The sequence below is a fragment of the Trichosurus vulpecula genome, chromosome 4 (assembly GCF_011100635.1).
Source record: "Trichosurus vulpecula isolate mTriVul1 chromosome 4, mTriVul1.pri, whole genome shotgun sequence".
NCBI lineage: Eukaryota > Metazoa > Chordata > Mammalia > Diprotodontia > Phalangeridae > Trichosurus > Trichosurus vulpecula.
Window position 1 is genome coordinate 384,687,174 of NC_050576.1, and position 27,141 is coordinate 384,714,314.

At 35.6% G+C, this 27,141-nt stretch overlaps 1 protein-coding gene across 1 annotated transcript in view; it reads left to right on the top strand.

Annotated features, from left to right (window-relative positions):
• Positions 1-27,141, top strand: part of MYO16 (myosin XVI) — a 675,300-nt gene that overhangs the window by 211,156 nt on the left and 437,003 nt on the right. Inside the window, exon 9 of the mRNA XM_036754583.1 lies at positions 2,530-2,680. Within this exon, the coding sequence (XP_036610478.1) occupies positions 2,530-2,680 (151 nt within the window). The remainder of the gene's footprint in view (positions 1-2,529; positions 2,681-27,141) is intronic.

Consider the following 27,141-nt stretch of genomic DNA (forward strand, 5'->3'; position numbering starts at 1 on the left):
CAAAGATCTTGGAGACAGGTCTTTTATTCTCTAGTTCACATATTTACAATAGTATGTACCATGAAGCACAAAATGAATATTTGTCCTATACATTTAGACACTCACAAAGGTCAAAGTAGTGAACCTCTCAATTGTCATGTATTACAATCTTCAACTTCTTAATATGTTAGCTTTGTATGTTGACAAGGGGTTGGGGAAAAATGAAAACCAAAAAACAACACCCCCACCCCGAAAAAAACCCTTCCACTTGCTATATTTTGGAAACTTATGAACTCTCAGAATTTTCAGTAAATTTTAGGATGTAGCTCAATTTTACCACAAATGATGCATTTTGTCATTTACAGAATATATTATTTTGATTCTGGATCTTAATGTTGAAATTTAAGCCAGGTGTGATGTGTATTCCTATATTCTCTGCTAATGGGAAGCTGAGATTGGTAGATTAGTTGATCTCAGCAGTTCTGATCTTTGGTAGGATGAAAAACTATGCAGTTTCTGCACTAAGTCCAGTACCAGTAGAGTGAGCCCTCAGGAAGAGAGAGCCACCAGACAGCCTAAGTAGGAGTGAATGGGTCCAGGTTTGGCAATGGAATCTCCACAGGAGTGGCCTTTGCACCTCCAACTTGGGCAAAATAGAAAGATGAAAGAAAGAAAGAGAAAGAAAGACAGAAAGATGGGAAGGAAGGAAGGGAGGGAGGGAGGAAGGAAGGAAGAAAGAAAGAGAAAGAAAAAGAAAGAAAGAAAGAAAGAAAGAAAGAAAGAAAGAAAGAAAGAAAGAAAGAAAGAAAGAAAGAAAGGAAGGAAGGAAGGAAGGAAGGAAAGGAAGGAAGGAAGGAAGGAAGGAAGGAAGGAAGGAAGGAAGGAAGGAAGGAAGGAAGGACGGAAGGAAGGAAGCAAAATGGAAGCCAGGAAGGGAGGAATAGAAAGAAAGGAGGAAAATGTAAGTATACCTACAATTAAAAAATAGAAAACTTAAGGAGCTATGGCTTTTATTTTTATGAGAACTTAGAGATCATCCTTGTAGAAACAAAGATCTAGAAATATTAGGTTATTTGCCCAAATACAAAGCAAAAATGGCAAAACTAGGATTAGAGTTCAGAGCTTCTGCCTCCAATGTTCTTTTCACTACAAAAATTATTCTTTATTAATTTACTACAATTTTTTTCAATATTGCAAAGAAAACAATTATATGTTTACAGAATCTTGTAAGATTTGAAATGTTCTGATAAATATAATATAAATTATTTTTTATATTTATTTTCAATAAACAAAAATTGATTTTCCTTTTCTCCCTTTTCCTCTTCCTACTGTAAAAAGAAAAGAAAGACAGAATCCTGATGACAAAGGTACAAGCAAAATGAACTCCAAAATTACTTATGAATAAACAAATACACACATGTGTTTTGTTGTTATGTAGTCATTTTTAGTCATGTCTGACTCTTTGTGACATCATTTTTGGAGTTTTCTTGGCAAAGATACTGGAGTGGTTTGCTGTTTCCTTCTCCCACTCATTTGTATAGAAGAGGAAACTGAGGAAAAGAGGTTTAAGTGACTTGCCCAGGGTCACACAGCTAGTAAATGTCTGAGGTCAGATATACTCAGGCATTTAGAAGAAAAGCCACTTCAATTTTTAATCAGAAGACTAGTACAAAAGTAGTAGGGTATGCAAAATAAATATGTACATTAATTAATTAATTAAATATGTATGCGTTACCATTGGGTCATTTAATATGGCAAAAATTTAGCAAAAATAAATTCCTAAATATTTTATTAATAAAGTGTTCTTTTATATGTGAGACCTTTATGTGGTGTTTATTTCTCCTTGGGTCAATAAACGTGGCAGAATAACATATTCTGGAAACAAAGCCTTTTAGAAGCACCAAGAAATATAAGTAGGTTTCCTATAGGAGTTGAAACTGGATGGGAATAATGGAATCTATCCAATTTATATTCCTGTCAAACTAAAATCATAACATTTTTCATTTACTCTCATTGTACATCTTCATTGCAACCAACATTTATAATACTGACCTTTATTGCATAATATACTTTTAAAAATCCAAAATTATTCCATTTACTTAGTGTAATACAAATAAGTATTACAAGAAATCATTTTTATTTTTAGTGGATTTTATGACTTTGACTTTTTTGAAGCGCTTCTAATATATTTTTATATTTGAAATCTAGCTCAAGTTAGTCATTCAAATTTTAAATTGTTGATTTATGTACCTATCACAGTCAAATATAAATTCATGAATGTTATCTTTGGGCTGCTTAACTTATAAAGCTAAAAGGAAAATGTGAATTTCCTATTAATATTCTGTTTATTTCAATAGCTGACTTCCATAGAAATTAATTTAATGGAATTGTCTTTAGTTCTCCAGCTGATGGTCACATTTTAGAATATGAAGAGCCATTTTTTTCTCTGCATCAAATTACAGTTGCACAGATTGGTTATTAGTCATAAATGTTTGGGCTTGTTGGAGAAATTAAAGGATGACTAATTGCCTTCTTGATTCTTTCTTTTAGGAGTCCACTGGTGTTACCAATTGCCAAGCAAGACAGTTTACTAGAAAAAGACACCATGTTCAAAGATGCTGCAAAAGGCTTAAGTAAGCAGCAGTCTCAAGACAACACCCCTGAAAACATTACAGCAAATGTACCAGCCAAGCTTGAACAGGTATTGTGTTTCTTTTTCTAAGACCAGGAGTGATGTCTTGCCAAAGGCTTTTAGCTGTGTAGAGAGGGTTGGGAGGGGGGAGAGAGAGAGACAGAGAGAGAGAGAGAGAGAGAGAGACAGAGACAGAGAGAGACAGAGAGAGAGACAGAGAGACAGAAAGAGACAGAGACAGAGACAGAGACGGATACAGACAGACAGACAGACAGACAGATACAGACAGACAGAGACAGACAGACATAGATAGAGAGAGACAGAGACAGAGACTTAGAGAAAGAAAGAAATAGAGAGAGAAAGAAAAAGAAAGGAAGAAAGAAACAAAGAACATGATGAAGGGAATAGAGTTTCTCTTTCAAAACTTGAATTTGGTAGGTCTCTCAATTGGTGCTTTTTTGGAAATGGGCATGTTTTCAGAATAGGAAATGCTTTTTCCTGAAATTGTAATGAAGGTGAGCAAGGTATGTTACTTTTTGTTTCCTCTGGTATCCTAATTCTTGCTTAATTGGACCCATGAGAATATCATTCCCTATATATTTATGTTTATGTGTACATGCTTTTAAAATCATTTTACTCTACTCAGATTCTGAAACCTGCATATTCATATACTTCAGTTTAGATTCTTATCAACAAAATAAATGCAGAAACCTATTACCTAACAATCTATCAACCTCGGGTTTAATGATGCTACTCCTCCTGTAATTTTGAATTTTAGAAAACAATGTCCACTCCTCATCGTGGCATTCCTGATTCATTATCTTCACTAAGGAAGCAGAGCCCAATAATCTTGTCCTCTGGTCTTGCATTAATTACATATTTTGACATATGAAATAAACTATTCATCTGACATCTCCTCTAGATCCAGACATAAGTTTTGTTTATAGCTAGGCTTGGTAGTACAGGATATGGAGATAACTCACTAGTCTAGAGAAACTTCAGAAGTTCCGGCCCAGCCTCGAGTCTTCAAAAAAAAAATTGTAGAAACAAATTTTGTTCTAAGGCTTATCCTGGACTCTCCTTCATCAACTTTCATCTTTCCCCCATGTACAGGCCACCTTACAGGCCTAACACAAATTTGAAAAGGCAGAGGGAAAATTTGTTGGGAGGGCCCACACTGTTCTATTGCTACATCTAATTAAAGATTATGTTTATCCCTATGGCAAGCTGAGGTATGGAGACATAAACAACTATGTCCTGAGCCTCAGAGTCCATCTGTGTGAATGTCCAAATGGAAGCGCATTCTCCTTAATACCCCACTGGATTGGTCCTTTCATGCTAAGGGAAGTACTTTATTTCACTCTTCCTCAGAACAAATACAGTCACCTTTCCTCATTAGGCTTTTACCTACTCTTAATTTATTTTGATTGCAAATGCAGTCCTACATGTGATTTAAAAAAAAACAAACCAGTATCGAACATAATTCAGTCCTTAGTAAAAATCCTTCCTGTACCTTAGGAGAAGCAGCATGAGATGATGTAAAGATCCCCTTGTTCCTAGAAGGTATAAAAGTGATAGTGTTCTATGTTCAGTGGCAGGAGAAGTCCCATTTCCAGGGAAGTCACATAGGAGATTTGGGCCAATTATCTCTGAAAGTGTTCCCCAAAATGGAAAGACTACTCCAGCAATATGAACTTCATTTAGGTAGGATTGAATGTTATGCAACGTGTGAAAGTGATATCAAAAGATATCAAAATGATGTCTACAAATGTAAAGTGACAGTGTGGTTCTCTAATTATTATTTTATTGCTATTATTGCTTAATTGTTTTATTAATTCTGGGTTAGCTGATTACAACAGCTTGGATATTCTTGCTCTAAATCGATAGATCAACCTTCCTAACTTTTTCAAGTTTATACACACACATATATGATATATATTATTTTCATAATGAATTAAGGTTAATTTATATCAAACTTTCCAAACTTAGGAAATGTTTTTGGTGTTAATGTGTAAACATCCTTCAAAACCTATGCAAATTTATTCTACAAAAACAATTTTCCCTTACAGATTTATCACATAAATGCTATGTGCAGACTTTCAAAAACAACATATAGGAAATATGTGATATTAACAAATATGTATCTGTATATAAATAATCATAAAACATAGGTATCCAGTCTGTTACCTCAGGGATGTCCTGTTAAATGATTAACAACCAACTTTGAATAACCAGAACATTTTAAGTGTCATTTGCATTATTGGCATTTTTCCCATTATTTTCATAAAGTTTAGATATGAACAAAAGAATAAATTGACGCCTGATTTATAGTGTTTTCCAGTTTTTGAGATATAAGCGCTCACACTGAAAATTGAACAGTTAGTTCTCATGAGCCAATAGGAGCTGTCTCTAACACATCCCTGGTTACAATTTACCAAGTGAGGTTATCGCTCTAAATTCTAGCTCCCCTCCTCTTCAATCTACATTCTCTCCTTTCATGATCCCTTCTGCTCCCATCAGTGCAATTATCACCTCTACCCACATGATTCCAGAACCTATGTATACAATCTAGGGCAGCTAGGTGGTACAGTAAATAGGGCACTGGGCCTGGAGTCAGGAAGACCTGAGTTCAAATCTGGATTCAGACAGTAGCTTTGAGACCCTGGGCAAGTCACTTCATCCTGCTTACCTCAGTTTCCTCATCTATAAAATGAACTAGAGAAAGAAATGGCAAAAAACACTCAAGAATCTTTGTCAAGAAAACCATAAATGGGGTCACAAAAATTTGGAAATGACTGAACAACAGCAACAACAACCACAATTTTCCTAAATCAATCATACTTCACAAACCCTACTTTCAGTCTTCAGCTTTCTGGACTATTCCTAGGACTTAACATATCATCTCCAGTTTCAGGGAATTTGCCTAGGCTGTTCTGTCTTCCTGAAATGCACTATCTCCTCTTTTAAGCTTTTAGAACCTTAATAGTCTTTCAATGTTTAGCTCATACTTCATCTTCTGTATAGCATTCTATGACCACCCCTCTCCTGCCAATTCTTTCTTCCCCTGCTAAATTGTTCTTTGACTTCTTTATTTTTCCTAGAAAATGTATGCTGGTTCTCTCATTCACCCTGTCTATTTAACTTTACATATTGTATTCTCCCGTTCCCCTCCCCTCAAATAGAATGTAATTTCCTTAAGCCAAAGATTATAGAACCTTTATTTTTGTCTACATTCCTTTCATATATCATGTGCTTAATAAACCTTTGCTTATTGAATTGTTCATGGTAACGCTTAGTAAATGAATAAGCTGGGATTAAAAATTTGGACTTCTGACACCAAGTCCAGTCCTTCTCACACCATACCACACTAACACACTTTTTGAAGCAATATAATGGAAAAGTAGAGAAAAGAGAATGGGCTATTTGACAGTTAATGATCAGGTTTATCTACTTACAATTCATCTGTTTTAAGATTTTTCTTCTGACCCACATAATTGTAGGAACCCAGTGATAAATGTTGTCTGAATACCAACAAGCCTATTAGGATTCAAGAAGATTATCACCAGGTTACCTACAAAGTGATGAGATAGAGAGAAAGAGAGGGAGGGACATATACACATATACACATATGCATTCAATAATTTGTATTCACATGTCTACATTAAAATATTAGGTTGTTCAGTTGTTTAGTCAAGTCCAACTCCACATGACCCCATAGATCATATTGTCAATGGGGTTTTCTTGTCAAAGTTACTAGAATGGTTTGGCATTTCCTTCATGTTGTAAATACATGTAAATGTCACATAGATATAAAGATATTTATATGCATTTATATATATATATTATATGCATGCATGTGAATGCATTGGGGCACATATTTTATTATTTGTATGTATGTGTACATCTATTCAAATATATACATTTACATATATAGTTATAAATGTGTATGTACATTTGTTTATTTTTTTCTACAGAACTCTCAGATATCATCTACTCATTTGCCATCTCAAATAAGATAATTTAGATGCAATGCATCTAATGCTTAAAACCAATAAATGAATGCTACTGGTCCTTATGATTGCTAAGTCATAAAGGGGTTGTGATTTTCAGTTAATCAAACAGTAAGCATTTATTAAGCACCTACTATATGCCAGGTACTATTCTGTGTACTAGGGATACAAATACAATGAATGAAACAGAATCTACTCACAAAGATCTTACATTGCAATGGAGGAAACAATAATTCCATATATACCTATGAAATAAACTTAAAGGGAATGAGTATAAAATAATCAAATAAATAGTAGTTTGGGAAGGAGGCACAGAGTTGGTGAAGAAACCAGCAGATGATGTTTGCATTAAATCTTAAAGGAAGAAAGGGATTCAATGAGGCTGAGTTGAGGAAGGCATATACACCAGACATGAGGGATGGCCAGTACGAGGCATGGAAATAAGAAAAAAAGTATGAGAAGAGGGTCAGTTTTGTTGGATCATAATAGGATAAGGCTGGGGTGTGATGTTCAATGATGATAGAAATAAAGGTTTGGGTCAGAATAAGAAAGGCATTAAAAGCTAAGTAGGGTTGATATTTCCTCACAGAGAACATAGAGAGCTATTGAAATTGATTGGAATGTGCAATAAATCTGTCTTTAAGGAAAACACTTTAGCAACAGAAAAGACTGTTGAAATTAGGAGCTGATTGGGTGAAGCCAAGATGGCGGCTGGAAAGCAGGGACTAGCGTGAGCTCCCTGCCAGGTCCCTCCAAAAGCCTATGGAAAGTGGCTCTGAACAAGTTCTGGAACTGCAGGACCCACAGAGTGGTGGAGAGAGGCAGGGCTCCAGCGCAGGACAGCCAGGATGGTCTCTGGGTGGGGTCTATCATGCACAAAGCTGGAAGCACAGCGGAGTGGAGCAGAGCCCAGCGTGGGCCGTGCACACGAACCAGACCAGGGGCTGGGTGGAGTGGGCGCTGGCACCCTGAATCAGTGAGCTGTGGCAGTTGCCAGACTTCTCAACCCACAAACACCAAGGATGGTGGAGAGGAACTGCAGAGCCCACAGGGCAACAGAGGGAAGCAGGGCTCCAGCCCAGGACAGCCTGAATGGTCGCTGGGTGAGGTCTATTGTGCACAGAGCTAGAAGCAGAGTGGAGTGGAGCCCGGCGTGGGCTACACGCACATACCAGACCAGGAGCCGGGGGGAGCAGGACCTGGTGCCCTGAATTAGTGAGCTGTGGCAGTTGCCAGACTTCTCAACCGACGAACACTGGGGACAACGGGGAAGGTTGGTGGGAAGGGCTGCGGGGAGTGAGGGGAGTTCGTGGTTTGGCCACCACCCCAGGGGCAGTGGGGGTGGCTCAGCTACCGAACTACAGCTGCAGTTGCTTCCAGCCCCGGGCACACCTAGTGGGAGGAATTGGGTGGCGGATCAGAGCAGGAGTGCAGGTCCTGCTGGGGATTTGCATCGGTCTGGGTTGGCGATTCTCGGGGAAGGAGGAATGCTGGTGTGGCAGAGCTGGCTGTATAGAAATAGCTCTGAAATCAACTCTTTACAAGCAGTCATACCCCGACAAAAAATTCAAGGGTCAAGTAAGTTGACTGGGAACATGGCCAGGCAGCGAAAATGCACTCAGATTCAGTCTCAGACTTTGGAATCTTTCTTTGGTGACAAAGAAGACCAAAACATACAGCCAGAAGAAGTCAACAAAGTCAAAGAGCCTACAACAAAAGCCTCCGAGAAAAACATGAACTGGTCTCAGGCCATGGAAGAGCTCAAAAAGGATTTGGAAAAGCAAGTTAGAGAAGTACAGGAAAAACTGGGAAGAGAAACGAGAATGATGCAAGAAAACCATGAAAAACAAGTCAATGACTTGCTAAGGCAGACCCAAAAAAATATGGAAAAAAAATACTGAAGAAAACAACACCTTAAAAAATAGACTAACTCAAATGGCAAAAGAGCTCCAAAAAGCCAATGAGGAGAAGAATGCCTTGAAAGGCAGAATTACCCAAATGGAAAAGGAGGTCCAAAAGACCACTGAAGAAAATACTACCTTAAAAATGAGATTGGAGCAAGTGGAAGCTAATGACTTTATGAGAAATCAAGATATTATAAAACAGAACCAAAGGAATGAAAAAGTTGAAGACAATGTGAAATATCTCATTAGAAAAACCACTGACCTGGAAAATAGATCCAGGAGAGATAATTTAAAAAATATTGGACTACCTGAAAGCCATGATCAAAAAGAGAGCCTAGATACCATCTTTCAAGAAATTGTCAAGGACAACTGCCCTGATATTCTAGAGCTAGACGGTAAAACAGAAATTGAAAGAATCCACAGATCACCTCCTTAAATAGATACCAAAAAGAAATCTCCTAGGAATATTGTCGCCAAATTCCAGAGCTCCCAGATCAAGGAGAAAATACTGCAAGCAGCCAGAAAGAAACAATTTGAGTATTGTGGAAACGCAATCAGAATAATCTGAGATCTAACTGCTTCTACATTAAGAGATCGAAGGGCTTGGAATACGATACTCCAGAGGTCAGTGGAGCTAGGATTAAAACCAAGAATCACCTACCCAGCAAAAGTGAGTAACATGCTCCAAGGCAAAATATAGATTTTCAATAAAATAGAGGACTTTCAAGCTTTCTCAGTGAAAAGACCAGAACTGAATAGAAAATTTGACTTTCAACACAAGAATCAAGAGAAGCATGAAAAGTTAAACAAGAAAAAAAAACAAGAAAAAGAAATTTCAAAGGACTTACCAAAGTTGAACTATTTTGTTTACATTCCTACATGGAAAGATGATGTGTATGATTCATGAGACCTCAGTATTAGGGTAGCTGAAGGGAATATGCATATATATATATATTTACATATATGTGTGTGTATGTATATATATACACATACATATATGTGTGTGTATGTATGTGTATGTGTGTGTATATACATATATATTTACATATATATGTGTGTATGTATGCATATACATATACACATACATATATGTGTGTGTATGTATGTGTATGTGTGTATATATATACATATATATATATATTATATATATATATATAGAGAGAGAGAGAGAGAGAGAGAGGGCACAGGGTGAGTTGAATATGAAGGGATGATATCTTAAAAAAATAAAATCAAATTAAGGGATGAGAGAGGGAGAAAGGGAGAGATAGAATGGAGTAAATTAATAAAAGTGGCAAGAAAAAGCAGTTCTGTAGGAAGGGAAGAGGAGGCAAGTGAGGGGGGCTGAGTGAATCTTGCTCTCATCAGATTTGACCTGAGGAGGGAATACCATACACACTCAATGGAGTATCTTACCCCACAGGAAAGAAAGAGGAAGAAGATAAAAAAGGGGGGATGATAGAAGGGAGGGCAGATGGGGGAGGAGGTTATCAAAAAGAAACACTTTCGAAAAGGGTCAAGGTCAAGGGGGAAAATTCAATAAAGGGGATAGGTTAGGAAGGAGAAAAATACAGATAGTCTTTCACATCATGAGTATTGTGGAAGGGTTTTCATACTGATATGCATGTGGCCTATGTTGAATTGCTTGACTTCTTAGGGAGAGTGGGTGGAAAGGGAAGAGGGGAGAGAATTTGGAACTCAAAATTTTAAAAACAGATGTTCAAAAACAAAAAAAATGCTTTTGCATGCAACTAGAAAATAAGATACACAGGCAATGGGTCGTAGAAATTTATCTTGCCCTACAAGAAAGGAAGGGAAGAGAGGATGGGAGGGGAGTGGGGTGACAGAAGGGAGGGCTGACTGGGGAAAAGGGCAACCAGAATATACACCATCTAGGAGTGGGGGGGAGGGAGAAAACTTGTAATTCAAACTCTTGTGAAAATCAATGCTGAAAACTAAATAAATTAAATTAAAAAAAAAGAAATTAGCAGCTGATGTAAGATGGTACAGGAGCTGGATTGAGAGACCACACACACACACACACACACACACACACACACACACACATAAAGATTTGACAACACATTAATACTGTCAGGTGAGGAATATTGAGGAACCAAGAATAATGCTGAGGTCAAGAACCTAGAAAACTGGAGAAATGGTGGTGCCTTGAACCAAAATAGGAAAACTTAGAAGAAGGAGAGTTTTTCAGGAGAGATAATGAGTTCAGTTTTTGATAAATAGAATTTTAGATATCTTTAGGATATCCAGTTTGAACTGTTCAATAGTTAATTGATTATTAAGGACTGAAGGTCAGAGGAGAAACTTCAGGTAGATCTATAGATGTGTATAGACATGATGATTAAACCCATAATAGATTGCCAAGAAATAAAGTGCAGAGAGAAGAGGATCTCTGACATAATCTTGGAGAATATCCAAAGTTAAGAAATATGATATGGATGATGAGCCAAGAAAAAAGACAGGCAAGGAGCATACAGGAAAGTGGCTGGGGCAGGGAGGAGTGGGGAATCAAAAGTGAGCCATTAACAACTCAGAGAGAAGAAACTACAGTATGCAGGAGGAAAAGGAGGCCATTTCAGCAGATAGATCAAGGAGGGTGAGATCTAAGGGGAAAAATGATTTGTCTATTAGTATTTAAGAATTACTTGGCCATCTTTCATTTCAATTATTACCAGTAGTTATTCAACAAATCTAACTGGTTCGTTTCACCTTCCTTCTATCCTTCCTTCATGTCTGGCTCTCCTAAAGCTGTTGTTCAGTAGGTATTAAACTTATCACTACAGAAGTATTAGCAGTTTTCTTCTGTGCCTACCAAGCTTTATGATCTTGAATAAATCAGTTAATATCTATGAGCTGCATTTTCTTTTACCTATGAAATGAATAGGTTGGGGTAGATAATCTAAAAACCTAAAAATAAAATTCGTTGATCCTAGGGTAGTCTTGTAGTTTATATGGGTTTTTTTCGGTCTTCCTGACTCACTTTCCCTTTCAGCCCTCCTGGGAAGGCTAGAGTATCATGCCTGGAAGTTCCTGGAAATCATTGGCCTAATTTCAACTTTACAGTCACAGTCTCGAAATTCCCTGTCCTTTTTATTTCTTTAATAGGAGTAGAAGGGACATGTCTTTCCCTTCCAAAATCCTCCCTCTCCATAACAGTGGATACTGTCTTTTCCCATAATTTTGAATGATCTATAGTTTAAAGAAGTTCATTGGAACATTAAAACTATTGTACTTTAATATTGTATATAATAGTAGCTCATCACCATAGCTAACATCTATCTTTCTATCTAATCTCTTGCTGACTTCCCTATTTCAATTACCATCTGGGCAAGTCACTTATCTCAGTTTCCTCAACTGTGAAATGGGGATACTAACAGCACTTACCTCACAGGGTTATTGTAAGGATTAAATGAGATACTATTTGTAAAGCACTTACCATATTGACTAGCACATGGTAAGCAATATAGTAATGTTTATCACTTTCCCTTCCTCCTAAATGTAATTACGAATACTGACATGTAAGCTAATCTTTTTCAGGGCTTATTGTCGGTCAACTAAGTCAGTCAGGTAGCATTTATTATGAGTATTCATTATGATGGCACCCATTAAAATATTGTCCTTAAATTTTGTGGATTGATGTTATATGCGTGAATTTGTGGGCCAAAATTTTTATCTATAATGATTTTCTTGTTCCAGATGATACTTTTTGTTGTTTCTAAAGGATATTTGTGGGTTTGTATTTGTGATGTGGGAATTTGTCACCTCGTAATTAATGCATATTAGTGAACTACCTGATTGTATTTTTCTAGGCATCCAATAGATGCTAAATCTTTTTGCAATGTGCAGTGTATGTTGCAAAATTTCCACCATTTTGTTGCATAATCTACATCAATCAATTCGTTTGGAGTCATTAATTGTAACCTTTCTTTGATTTCTGATGGCATATATATATATATATATATATATATATATATATGGTTATAATAGTTTAATTGTTCACATAAATCCTTCCATTTCTGTAAAAAATAATCCCACATGACTCAGTCATTTGTTCAACATATCTTTGTGAACATATTGTGGGTTAAGTTCATGTGGATATCACCATGTAAAGGACCTTTTGATTTTTCTCTTGGATATCATCCATTTTAGAGCTCTTTTCAGAAAAAAATCACTTTTGATTCCTTTCAATAAATCTTTTCAGGTAGTTCTGAAAAGCTTACTCCTGAATAGCTTCATGCTTGGTGTGTCTTTCTTACAGAAGACAAAGATACTTACCTGTAATTCTACCTAGGGATTCAAGCTCAAAGACTTCTCTCCCTATCCTTCCTTGATGTATTATTGCTATTATTATATTTATTATTACTCTTATCATTATCATCATCATCACCATCACCATCATCATCCACCTTGCCTTTCTTATAGTTTTAGATGAACTTTGCATAGAAATGTTTCCAGACAAGTTGCTTCCCTAATGATCAGTAGTATAGACCATTTGTGTCAAAGTAACATTGAGATTGATCCTGCAGGCATATTGACTTACAAAACCACAAATTAACATCTGTATTGTAGTGTATTTTCATTTACTTTGTTAAAGATATCTCAATTTCAGTCTTGTTCAGCTGCACTTGGGAGTTTTGCAGGCAGAAGGCTGTGAGTTTGACAACTCTGATGTAGACTGTTTCGTTGGTACCTAAAATATTTACCTTTTGAAACTGATTTAGAATATCGGGGAGGTAGTTCATTTCCTGTAGACAGAAGGACAACTCCACTCAAAGAATTGTAAGACAACATAAATAATGTGTACTTCATCCTATTTGTACATGATTTGATTTTATTCTCCATATTTTGGAAACATTTCATTACACTTAGATTAAAAGTTATATAAATTTGGTGTGGTAACATATATTTTATAGGTCAATAATTGGCAGCAACAATCTTACCCATGATGATACTCCAGTTTCCAGGACAGTTTATTATAGAATATGCAGGAACATTTGAGAGTTACTGTTCTGAGCATGCAGATTAGTGGTATGTGAGTTTATAAAGTGTAATGAATTTCCAGGGGCATTGTTTTTGTAGTTATTACCATTTTGTGCCTTTCTCCTAATACTGAGGTGTGTGTTTGGTTTCATTTTCCCAGTAATACTTTTTTGCCATAGCTATGATTGATTATGCATTTTGGCAGTTTGCCTTTAATAATATTTCCTTGATTGAGATCACCAGTACTCCAAAAGGTCAATTTCTTATTTTCAATGAGATAATTTCAATTACAATCTGCTGACTCAAGTTTAATCCTTTCAAATCAAGTGCTATTTTTTTGATATTCTACTTTGAGAAAAAGAAAAAAAAACCTGGAATTTTCCTACCCAAATTGATTAGCTTTTTAGCAGTTATTTGGCAGAACATTTTCAAAATAGACATTTTAAACCAAAAAGCAAAAAGTTCTGAGCATAAGCAGATTCTCTGCTCTGCTTTGAGTTATCTTTACTGGTATTCCATCCAATCCATATTAGAAGTAATCATGGACTATTTAATTTTTCATTAAGGTATGAAGAGTCATTATTCAGATTTATGTTCATATATTATTAACAGAGATCACCAGAGTACTTCACATGGTGTTTTTCAAATAGATCATGCATTCATATCCAATGTACTATGTAGATGAGGCTCTCTCACAGGGAGTATAGGGCTCTTCAGTAGCTGAACTAAATGAATTCATTTTAATATGAAAGTTATTAAGCAGACTTCTAAAAACTATAGGTTTTAAGAAACTATATAGTTTAAGCCTATATACAGTTACCTCTTCCACATCATATCTTCTCCCATCATGGTTCCAATATATCATGGATTAGCATAAGAAATTAAATGGCAATTTTGGAAGCTACAGATGACACATGAAGGCTAGCAGACAACACATAAAAAAGTTTAGAAACTAATAAATTCATAAAATATATGTATAGTATTTTATAATATCAATGTATTTTGTTCTTTAATACCATAATAATTCAGACTTCTTCTCTGGTATGAAGGGAGGGCCAAATTTTTTTACATGGATTTTCCAAATCATTGGAGTGCTGTGCCCCTAACCCCTGTGATGCAGAAGGGAGAACTGTGTGTGTGTGTATTTATGTATATATGTGTGTATGTATGTATGTAGATCATATGTTTTGGCAATTTCCCCTTAATGATATTAATAATATTATTAACTAATATTTAATAATGCAATATCTCTAGTTTATATATGTGTACATATGTACATACATATAATATATAAATAGACATTGATTAATGCTTGTTGATTGGAGACAAACTATCTTTCAATCATTTAGTGATGTAAAAGATAAAGGTAATGATGTCTTCTATATAGCCTATAAATACATATACAGTGCTCCAGACTAAAAACTAAATGATGAATATCAGCATTAGCCTGTTAAGAGTTTCATCCATTGCTAACAACTAAGAAAAGAACAAAGGATATGCTCAATGTCATTATCACCTCTTCCACTTTTTCCCTTACCTCTCTCCATTCTAGTTGCTCTATCTCCATTTCTTTTTCATTGATTCTTCCTTCTTCATTATTTTCTGTGACCTTTTTCCCTTTTTGTCACTTTTTCTATGTCTCATCTGCCATATATATATATATATATATATATATATATATGTTTATATATACATATATATATGTTTATACATACATATATATATATACATATATACATATATATATCCCCAACTCTTCATCTCTCCCTGTTCTTTTTTAATGTCCCTTGTCCTTCATTATCATAAATCAGGAGTCAGAAAATTACTGCTATAATATCAAATCCAGCCCACTGACTGTTTTTTTTTAACGTTGTTTCTCAGAGGTGTACAAAAATAGTTAGTGACCCAGATTTGTCTTGTGAACCATGATTTGCTTTCCCCTACTATAGAACGTGGATTGACTGACTATGTTCTGATGTTCCTGGAAGTTGCTAAAAATATTATATACAGATACGCACTGAAAGATGTGCGGAAATTTTGGGTACCCAGAATGGGCTTCCTGGACCCCACCTGCACCAAATAGTTCCTCAGATTTTGCTAACAAATGTTCTATTAACCTCAGGCCCTTGGATATACTCTGGTTTTTTGTTCTAAGATTGCTTCTTCTACATATATACTTTTTAAAATCTTTATTGAAAAGATAACAATTCATTTTTCTTCCCATGTAAATGCCTAGAATGTTGACATTCACCAGACAACACTGATGAATCTCAACATTAGTCAGCTATTGATATTTTCACAAGCACATATTTTCATAGTTTTCATTAATTTCATTCTTTCACACAAATAAATATTTTAAAGATCAGAAAAAGGAAGGTGAGCATCTGAAAATCTGTCTTAATATCAATGGTGTCATAGTTTCCTTCCCAATCACTGTGAAATTTTGCTAGGCATAAAGCTAGAGGTCTATTACTTCATCTATTCATACAGCACATTTTTAAGCACTCAATACTTTAAGGTTACTGTGTCTTGACATTTTTTAAACTGTCAGCCAAATGCTTTCTCTAGTTTAACAGCAATACCACTGATCTGAATTTCTAAGAATACCAATGAGATATCTATGATAGCTCTTTCAGGCTTGGCAGAGCAAATGTTGAGCTGCTTTTAGGGGTATTCATACATAAAATTTGCATAAGGATAGTTGGAGTAGTACTTTCAGGACAGATTTTATTATCTTTTGTGTAAATAGTTACTTTGAAGTAAAAAAAAAAGTCACAGCGCAGAATTCCTTAGAAATTAGAATTGTGTTTTAATTCTCCCCTTAAACGACTCCTTTGAGAACTGAATATGCATTTTGGCTCGCTGGCATCTGCCTTGTTCCTTCATTATTCTCTAAATGTCATACTATTTATTCCAGATGGTACTAAGGGCCTGTAAATATTTTTTTATCATTGTTGCTTTGGGGAAATGCGTACTAAGACACTAGAAAATAAATAATATTTACAACCGTCATTAAATAGACTGTGTCCATATATCCAACCATATGCTTTTATGTTTGTATCTTTCATAAGTGAAGAGAAAACCAATGATCTACTATCAATGGGGAATACATTTCCATTTTTTTCCTCTCACATTGTTTGTTTATTTGCACTGTTTCTTCTATGTCCTTTCCTGTTTTCCTTTGGGTCCAAGGAACATATCTGAAAATGGCTACCTGAGTTTAGAGGCAAGTCTATATGAACTTGGAAAAGAATAACAATACCTCCTTCTTCCCCATAAAGGGAACAAACATGATATTGGCCAAATCAGTACTTTTTTATCTATATTAAAATGTATCCCACAAATACATGCCATTTTCTTGGATGTTGTACTATTACGAACAAATTCATTTTAAAAGCTCTTATTATTTTAGGCAAGGAAATAAGCATTTATTAAGAACTTAGTGTGTGCTAGATACTGTACTAAGCAGTGAGGATACTAATACAGGTAAAAAGAAAGACAATCCTTGACCTAAAGGAACTTACATTCTAATAGGGGAAGGCATCACAACTGAAGAGTATAAGTAGGAGTAGTAAGAGAAGGGACAAGGTTTTTGACTCCAAATGGGCTTTTCAAAGCTTGGTTTAACAGAACTCTTTTAGAAGAAATTTATATTCCTTCAGGCAGAGCACCAACATGTTAAAGGAATGCAATCTTGGGGGGTGGAGCCAAGATAGCAGCTGGAAAACAGGGACTTGCTTAAGCTCTCCCCCAAATCCCTCCAAACACCTGTAAAAAACAGCTCTGAACAAATTCTAGAGCTGCAGAACCAATGAAATAGCAGAGGGAAACAGATCTCTAGCCCAGAAGAGCCTAAAGGGTCACCAGGAATGGTCTATTGCATGGTGCTGGGAGTAGAGCATACCCCAGCATGGGCCAGGCCAGGACAAACCAGACCCAGAGTCAGCCAGATGGAAGAGGCTGTGGGGCCATGAATCAGTGAGCTGTGGCAGTTACCAGACTTCTCAACCCACAAACGCCAAGCAGCAGGTTAGAGGAAAACTGTGGGATTGAGTTCAGAGCAGTCCAGCCACTAGCCCTGGGGGTGGTGGAGGTCGTGCAGCAGTGGATGTAGTAGCAGCAGGAACCTCCTGAGGCTGCTTCCAGAGCCACAGTGTCAACTGCTTCAAGAGTCCCTGGCTCCCACAGTGGGAGGAATAAAGCAGCAGATCAGAGCAGGAGTGCAAGGAGTGCTTTGTGGGCACAAAGGCAGAATCTCTTGCTGTGCCCTGCTTGGATCTGTATTGTGGTCCTGGTTGTCAGTTCCTGGGGAAGGAGGAGCACTGCTGTGACAGAGCCTGTGGTGATGGTGGAGTAGAAGTAGATCTGAAAACAGCAGTGCTTGGACCCTAAAGCTTGAGACAAAGTACTCTCTACTCTACAAGCAGTCATATCCTGGCAAAAAGCTAAAGGGTCAAGTAGTTGGCTGGGAACATGAACAGGCAGGCAAAACAAACTCAGACTCAAATGCAGACTCAAACTCAAACTCTAGATTCACTTTTTGGTGACAAAGAAGATCTAAACATACAGCCAGAAGAAGTCAACAAAGTCAAACAGAAAAACAAGAAAAATGTGAATTGGTCTCAGGCCATGGAAGAGCTCAAAAAGGATTTGGAAAAGCAAATAAGAGAAGCAGAGGAAAAATTGGAAAGGGAAATGAGAGTGATGCAAGAAAACCATGAAAAACAAGTCAATGACTTGCTAAAGGAGACCCAAAAAATGCTGAAGAAAATAGCTCCTTAAAGAATAGAGTAACCCAAAAGTCAAAAGAGCTCCGAAAAGCCAATGAGGAGTAGAATGCCTTAAAACTCACAATTAGCCAAGTGGAAAAGGAGGTCCAAAAGACCACTGAAGAAAATACTACCTTAAAAATTAGATTGGAGCAAGTGGAAGCTGGTGACTTTGTGAGAAATCAAGATATTATAAAACAGAGCCAAAGGAATGAAAAAATGGAAGACAATGTGAAATATCTCATTGGAAAAACCACTGACCTGGAAAATAGATCCAGAAGAGATAATTTTAAAAATATTGGGCTACCTGAAAGCCATGATCAAAAAAAGAGCCTAGACATCATCTTTCAAGAAATTATCAAGGAAAATTCCCCTGATATTCTAGAACCAGAGGGCAAAAAAGAAATTGAAAGAATCCACCAATCACCTCTTGAAAAAAACCCCCAAAAGAAAACTCCTAGGAATATTGTTGCCAAATTCCAGAGTTTCCAGGTCAAGGAGAAAATACTGCAAGCAGCCAGGAAGAAACAATTTGAATATTGTGGAAACACAATCAGAATAATACAAGATCTAGCAGCTTCTACATTAAGGGATTGAAGGGCTTGGAATATGATATTCCAGAGGTCAAAGGAGCTAGGATTAAGACCAAGAATCACCTACCCAGCAAAACTGAGTATAATGCTCCAAGGCTAAATATGAATTTTCAATAAAATAGAAGATTTTCAAGCTTTGTCAATTCAAAGACCAGAGCTGAATAGAAAATTTGACTTTCAAATACAAGAATCAAGAGAAGCACAAAAAGGTAAACAAGAAAGAGAATGCATAAGGGACTGTTGAACTGTTATATTTACATTCCTACATGGAAAGATGATGTGTGTAATTCATGAGACCTTTCTCAGTATTAGGGGAGCTAAAGGGAATATAAACAGAGGGCATAGGATGAGTTGAATATGAAGGAATGATATCTAAAAAATGAAATAAATTGAAGGAGTGAGAGAGGAATATATTTAGAGAAGGATAAAGGCAGAGATAGAATGGGGTAAATTATCTCACATAAAAGTGGCAAGACAAAGCAGTTTGTTTGGAAGGGAAGAGAGGGCAGGTGAGGGGGAATGAGTGAATCTTACTTTCATCACATTCAACTTGAGGAGGGAATAACATACACACTCAATGGGTATCTTACTCCACAGGAAAGTAAGGGGAAGGGGATCAAAAAGGGGGGATGATAGAAGGGAGGGCAGATGGGGGAGGAAGTAATCAATCAAAAGCAAACACTTTTGAAAAGGGACAGGGTCAAGGGAGAAAACTGAATAAAGGGGGACAGGATAGGATGGAAGGAAATATAGTTAGCCTTTCACAACATGAGCATTGTGGAAGTGTTTTACATAATGATACATGTGTGATCTATATTGAATTACTTGCCTTCCTAGGCATGGTGGGTGGGAAGGGAAGAGGGGAGAGAATTTGGAACTCGAAGTTTTAAAAGCAGATGCTTAAAAAAACAAGTTGTTTTTGTATACAGCTGCGAAACAAGATATATAGGGAATGGGGCACAGAAATATATCCTGCCCTACAAGAAAGTAAGGGGAAAGGGGATGGGAGGGGGAATGGGGTGAAAAGGGAGGGCTAACTGCGGAACAAGGCAATCAGAATATATGCCATCTTGGAATGGGAGGGGAGGGTAGAAATGGGGAGAAAATTTGTAACTCAAAATCTTGTGGAAATCAATGTTGAAAACTAAAATATTAAATGAAAATAATTTAAAAAGAATACAATCTTCAAAAAAAATAAACATTAAAAAATTTAATAAAATAAAAAAAGAGAAGGGACAAGATCAAGATATCCATTTTAAGTCATGATATTAAAGTCTCAAAATTTAGATACACAGCCAGAATGAGAATGAACTTTGGCTGGCTTAGGCCAATCCCCTATCCAAAATGCAGGCCCTTCTCCCAGGAGAAGGGAGTCCTAATCAGATAGATAAGTTGCTAAGGGAGGTGCCAGGATGACACTACAGCTGAAATATTGTGTGGAAATCAGAAGCCTAGCCATAAGGAAATGGAATTTTATGTGAATGAATGAATGAATGAATGAACAAAAATAAATTTATTATTAAGAGCTTACTAAGTGCTAAGGACTGTGCTAAGTATTGGAGATACAGATAGAAAAGTAAGACAGTTCCTGTTCTCAGAAGCATACATTTTAAAAGGAGGAGAGATCACATACAATAATATTCCATGGAAGGCAGGATGGAAAAGTCCACTGATTCTTAGGGATCTGTAGCAAGACAATTGACTATTTCTTTAGTAGTATTATTTCTGTTGATAAAACCATGTAAATTTATGATGTTTTAAACACCATTTGACAGTGTCAGGAACTTTGGTGGTGAAAAATAGTTGTGATTATTGAAGAATTAGGGGCTAAAACACCTGGAGTGACCATTGTCAGGTCAGGTATTTATGGGAATTACTCCTCTAGGCAATGGCTGTATTGGCCAGACTGAATAGGAGCAGCTATTTCTCTTTATTATTCTACCACTCTTGTAGTTATTTCCCTGACCATACATCTAATTAGCAATGCCACTAATTAATAATTAATACAAACCTTATCTCAATCATTTAACCTCTAAGGTCTGAATAAGATGATCATTGATGAGCAGTAAATCATGGAAGGTTAGAGTTAGAAAGTACCTAGTTAGAGAAATTGGAAAGTGTCTAGTTCTCTATGTGTGTGTCTTTCTGTCTCCGTCTTCCCCCCTCCCTTTCTCCCTCTCCTCCCCCTCCCTTCTTCCCTCTCTCTCCAACTTGAAATCTCTCTGTCTCTCTCTCTGTCTCTCTCTGTCTCTCTCCCTTCCTCCCCCCCTCTTTCTCCCTCTCTGTCTTACACATGAAGTAACTGAGACTGGGATAGATTAAAGTCAGTTGTCCAAAGTCATAATGAATAAACAACAGACTAGCACCCAGGTTTTCTGACATATGATCCAGTATTCTCTTTCTTAGGTCACAATCGCAAAGATTTCTTTTATCTAAAAAATTCCATGAGTCAAAAATATGCTAAAATTACTAGTTAACTGCACATTAGGAACAGAACCAGTTTTAATGGGAAATATTGTAAACTATAAATTGCTGTATTCATGTGATTTATTAATATCACAGAATCTCATTAATGTTAATATATACCTGAGAAGTCATCATAAAGTAGAAGCCTACAGTTATGAGTTGAAATTTTCTGACATTTAGATACCTAAAATGAATGACAAAACTCTTAACTTGTGTCAGGAGTGTGACAATATGTAATAAAGAAAATATAGTTAATGTAGGACTTTGTTTTTAGTGAGGAAAGAGAGCTGTCACTACTTTTTTACTGTTACCTTGGGAACTATAAGTCTGGACAACACCTCGAGCCTATGAGTCTCTTCAAGATGAAATGAAGCATAAAATATTGAATAATTGATATTGAACAATTCTAAAATTGTTTTTGACAACCCAGGAGATAGGAGAAGAGTTGAATCCTTGTAGCTTCAATTTTTATCAACCAAGCAGACATCATCTTTGAATGACACTGATGAAATATTTAAGTAGGGAATCCCCAACAGAATGTTGTATCTCAGCCTTAGCATCTCAACATGTGTGTTTCTGGCATAGGGATGAAAGTTGGCTAGATTTAATTATCCTGTGGATCTGTGCCCTTTCTAGTACATATGACAATGCTCTTCTCAAGTATTTACATTTAAAAGATTTGCTTATATTCTTGCTCATTTAGAATGTCCTCTTATATCATTCCTCATTCACTAATACTAAAAGGATCGAAAGATAAATCATAAAGCTTTTTTTTGTAAGCTTCCTAAACCAAGCACAATGGCCTTAATGTTTCCTAAATCCATGTTACTTTATTTTCACGTAATGGCTTTCCAATTAAAAAAAAAAAAACTCTTTTCTGTTTCTAGAAAATACAAAACATGTTTTCCTATATAAATAACTTTTAACAGCTGGCATACTTTAAGAAGAAATTTATAAGCTAGTATATATAAATGACAGCTACTCTAAAACTCTAGAAGTCTCAATTTGGCCAAGTATTTAAGGTCATAATATTACAGTAGGCATGGAAAAGTTCTGGAAGGTAAGATGTGCTAATTTCATGGACATTTCCATATGAATCCTATGCATTTTGAAAAGTTTAGCTCCTTGGAGAAATAATTTAAAACTAATTCTGTTTTCTCTCTTTTTAGCAGATTTTTAAAAATACTAATTTCCCTCCCTTACTCCAAGACTCGAAATGATCCAAGATCTATTTGACATAGATATTTTCTCTTCTAGTATAGATTACTGGTCATCCATAACTCCTTATCCTTTGTAATTTTTTCCCATATCTTTTCACAAACTCTCCACAAAGTATGTTTCCAATGCATTAGAGACCTCCCTCTAATTAAAGAAATGTTGCGAATATTAAAAGTACAGCCTTTGGGGGTTTTACCCTATCAGTCTTCATTTTTGATTTATGACTGACCAACCTCTGTCTCTCAGTCAACAATAATTTTTTAAAGTACCTGCTGTATGCCAAATTATGGCAATTGTGGATACAAATATGAAAGTGATACAGGTCTAAGGGCAACTAGGTGGCACAGAACACTGGCCCTGGAGTCAGGAGGACCTGAGTTCAAATCCAGACTCAGCCCCTACCTGTGTGACCCTGGGTATGTCACTTAATCTCAATTGCTTCCAAAAAAGAGACAGGCACTGTCTTCAAGAAGCTCATCTTCTTCTTATGGGAGACATCTATCAGAGTGCGGTTTCCAGGGAATGGAATTTTGGTCTGAGTTGTCACAGAGATTCTGACTGAAACCATTGAGTAGTAGATCATCCTAGCATTTTGAAGAGCAACGGAAAGTAGTAAATGCAAAGACTTGATGGAAAGAACTAAAAAGCTGATTGTGATGGGGCAGAAGTGAGTGTGGAGAGGGGAGGGCAGCAGAACAAATGGTAAGATGCCTGCCTAGAATGGCTACACCCTGATGTGTACCTGGGATAAGATCATTGTCTTGGAGGCTTGGGATATATAAAAGTGGAGAGTTAAGATGGGAACTAACTGTGTTTTTTAAAAAAAAAATATTTATTAAAGTTATGTAAGTCTGACTTTGTAATTTAATTCCTGTAGTTTATGCATCTTTATAGTTATATTCTTAAGTATTTTATAACTCAGTAGATATTTTAGGTGGAATTTCTCTTTATCTCTTCTTGCTGTGTTTTATTGGTAATATACACAAATGTACATAATTTGTAATTCATTAAATTATTATTTTCTCCAGTGTTCAATTTTCATATTCACTAAGTATATATCACATGTGAAAAAGCAATAATTTAGTTTCTTCCTTACCTATATTTATTCCCTTAATATCTTTCCCCCTTCTTATTCCTATCACTAGCATTAAATCAAATAGCAATGATGACAATTTATATCCTTGTTCACCCATGATTTTACTGGAAAGATTTCTGCTTTACATAAAATATAATTCTGGCTTTTGGTTTTAGATATTTAATACCTATGATGTTAAGGAAAAATTGATTTATTCTCACATTTTCTAACATTTAAAAAAATGGGTATTGTATTTTTTCAAACACCTTTTTAAAACTACCTATATAATCATTTGATTTTTATTGTTATTGTGATGAGTATGAGAAGTTATGTTCATAGTTTTCCTAATATTGAACTAACTCTGTGTTATTGGTATAAATTCAATATGGTAGTGGTGAAATGTTGATGTAGCCTCTTGGATAAAATTTTATTTACAAAATTTAAATGAATGTTCATTTGTGATATTGGTGTGTAGTTTTATTTCTCTATTTTGACTTTCTCTGGTTTAGATATGAAGACTATATTTATATCAAATAAAGAATTTGGCAGGATCCTTTCTTTTCCTATTGATGCAATTTGTGTAATATTGGAATTAATTTTTTGTTGAATGACTGATAGAAATCATTTGTCAATTCATCTGTTTCCAGGTACCTCCCCCTTAGAAGTCCATTTATGATATTTTCAATTTCTTTTTCTGGAATCATGTAGTTTATATTCTCTATTTCTTTTTTGTTAAACTTGCAATATTATATTCCTTTAAGTATTCATCCATTTAATTTAAAATTAAACCAATGGACTTCCTAGCTATATGCATGTAATAAATAATATGGGAAAGATTCATTCATAATCTCTCTGTTTTGTTTTGGTTTGGGGTTTTTTTTTGTGTAGATTGGTAATCCAGGCTCTTTTAGCTCATCGTATATTTTTCAGAAAGCCCATGGGAACTTAATGCAATCAACACAGGGTCATTCTCAAATAGAAGCATTTGCTGAGTTCCACCATTATTTGAGAATCTCTCTCCTTTTTTTGCACAATACATCTTCATCACACTGGTCCACACTTTTTTACCCAACATTTAACATCTTTTGCATGCATTACTCATTACTGTTATTCAGAAGATTGTTGACCAACATCATCTACGTAGTTGCGTCTATCAAAGAGTTCTATTTGTTCTGAATATAAGGATGATGTGTCATTGGAACCTTTATTTTTGATTTTATTCTACTGAGTTACATATCTTTTTTCTCAAGAAATTAATATAGCACTCTCTTGTGATCTGCTGTAAAAAAATCTCCAAAAGCCTTTATTTTTCCTTTGTTATATTTCTATAAAGAAAATCTTATTCTTAAACAGAGAATATGTGGAGCAGAAATTAGATATAGGGAATGATTGTTACTGATGTTCACCTGTTCATCTTTCTTGGGTGAATGTGGTTGAGAAAAAATTATTTTTTATGTGTACATAATATTTTCCACAATTTTAGAATCTTTCCCTCTTGAAGATATGCATGCATTTATGAATGGATTATTGAATCAAAAAGCATAAAATAATAGTCATAATAATAGCTAGAATTTATATGGCAGCTACTGTGTGCTAGGTACCATGATAATCATATTCCAATCCTTTGATCCTCATAATGACACTGGGAGGTAGATGCTTCTGTTTTCTGCATTTTGCAGCTGAGGAAAATGAGACAAGCAGAGATTAAGTGACTTGCCCAGGGTCACAAAGCTAATACTTGCCTGAGGTTTGATTTGAACTCGTGTCTTCCTAACTCCTGACTGCTCCCAGGATAACTTTAAAATTGTTTTCTTTCCACACACATTTCTTCTGTGTGGATTTTGTCAAGCCCAGTCATTCTTCCTGACTTGGTAAGTTTCGGTGTCATTTTCACTTCTAGAGAATGGATCACTCTAAAAGTGTTGGGTAATTTATTTCATTAATGTTAATTTTTTTCTCTGTTCAGATTTATCTAGAAGTATGCTTACAGTGATATTATTTATTTGATTTTCATAGTAAGTCTTACCATTCAAAGCTTTCTGTTGCTTTTTGATGTGATCCTGCACTCAATCTTCCCTTCTGATGTTTGCCAAATGAGATTGTATTCTGAACCACTGTTGGTTGTTGTTGTGTTTTTCTACTTGGCAAAGAAATGAAATGCTCAGCTGAAATAGTTTCTGGGCCTTTTTTGCTCATTTTGTCATAGCAACTATTTTACATTGATCAAATGCTTCTAAGAAATTAAAATAGAATCAAGTTCTTTACTTCTATTACCCATTTTTCAGAGTAAATAACTTTTATAAATAGGTCAGGTTGAAGCCATCTGTATTACTCATTGTTTTTAATCTTTATCTTTTCTTCTAATTTGGCATTGATTTTGACTTTTTTCCTCTTAATCTGTTGATGATTTGATGTTATTGAGGGAAGAAATTCTGAAATGATTTCCATTTTAGTAACTGATCATTGCCTATGTAGTAGGATTTAGTCCTTGCATTAAAGGTCAAGTTATTTGGTGCATACTGTATCTGATGGTCTTCAACTCTTTTCTTGATTAAGGTATTAATGATATACAATTGTGAGATTTCTTAGTAATCTGCTTTTTAATTTTTTTTTTAATTTTTTGGTGTTAAAACATATTTACCAACACATTTTTCCACATCTTCCCTTTGCCCAACTCCATATTGAAGTTGATTATATTTCAAGATACGGATTATCTCTACTTGAATTACACAGTCAATCTCTATCAATTTTCAAACTTTCTTCATATACAACATATTCTGGTACATAATCTGTAACTATCTGGTAGTGGAATTGTTTCTTATGCTCATCATAAATCCTCAGAAATGAAAAGACTCAAATATGCCAAGAAATTGTGTATCTTGTTGCCTTTGTTTAGATGAATAATAAAATCAACTGCCTTAACTCTTCTTTATATTTCCTGGGTGGGGGGAGAGGGGTCATGTGAGCTGCACTTAAATTTACTTACAAAATTTTTGTGTCCTCTGGTTTCATTGATAATCAGAATATTATGATATCTGTAGCTCAGTACTCCCTGAAGAGTAGCAACTTGCCATTCATTGGACAGAGGTTGTACATTTTGCACTATACGATTAAATTAATGTTTTTTGATGGCCTAAAAACTTTTGATAAATAGCACTAAATTCTGCTGTCTTTTCTTTAATTCTACTGCAGTCATGGAAGAAGCAGATAGCACTACACGGTGCTATAGCAAATTTTGTATTTAAATCTGTTTCACAGGTTACTAGGGCCAAAGGACTCATCTCCGAGTAACAATCTTCTGGTATTTTCTGAGGTTTTTCCTTCTCCTCCCCCATTATTAGGAGATGCAAAATACATTGAAGCAGTGTATACATAGTTGACATCTTTGTTAAAGTAAAAGCATTAATAAACCCATTTTAGCATCTATTTAGAAACAATTTATGTGTATTCTTTCTCTTTATAACTGTCAGTCAGTAAGAAACTAAAGATATGATTGC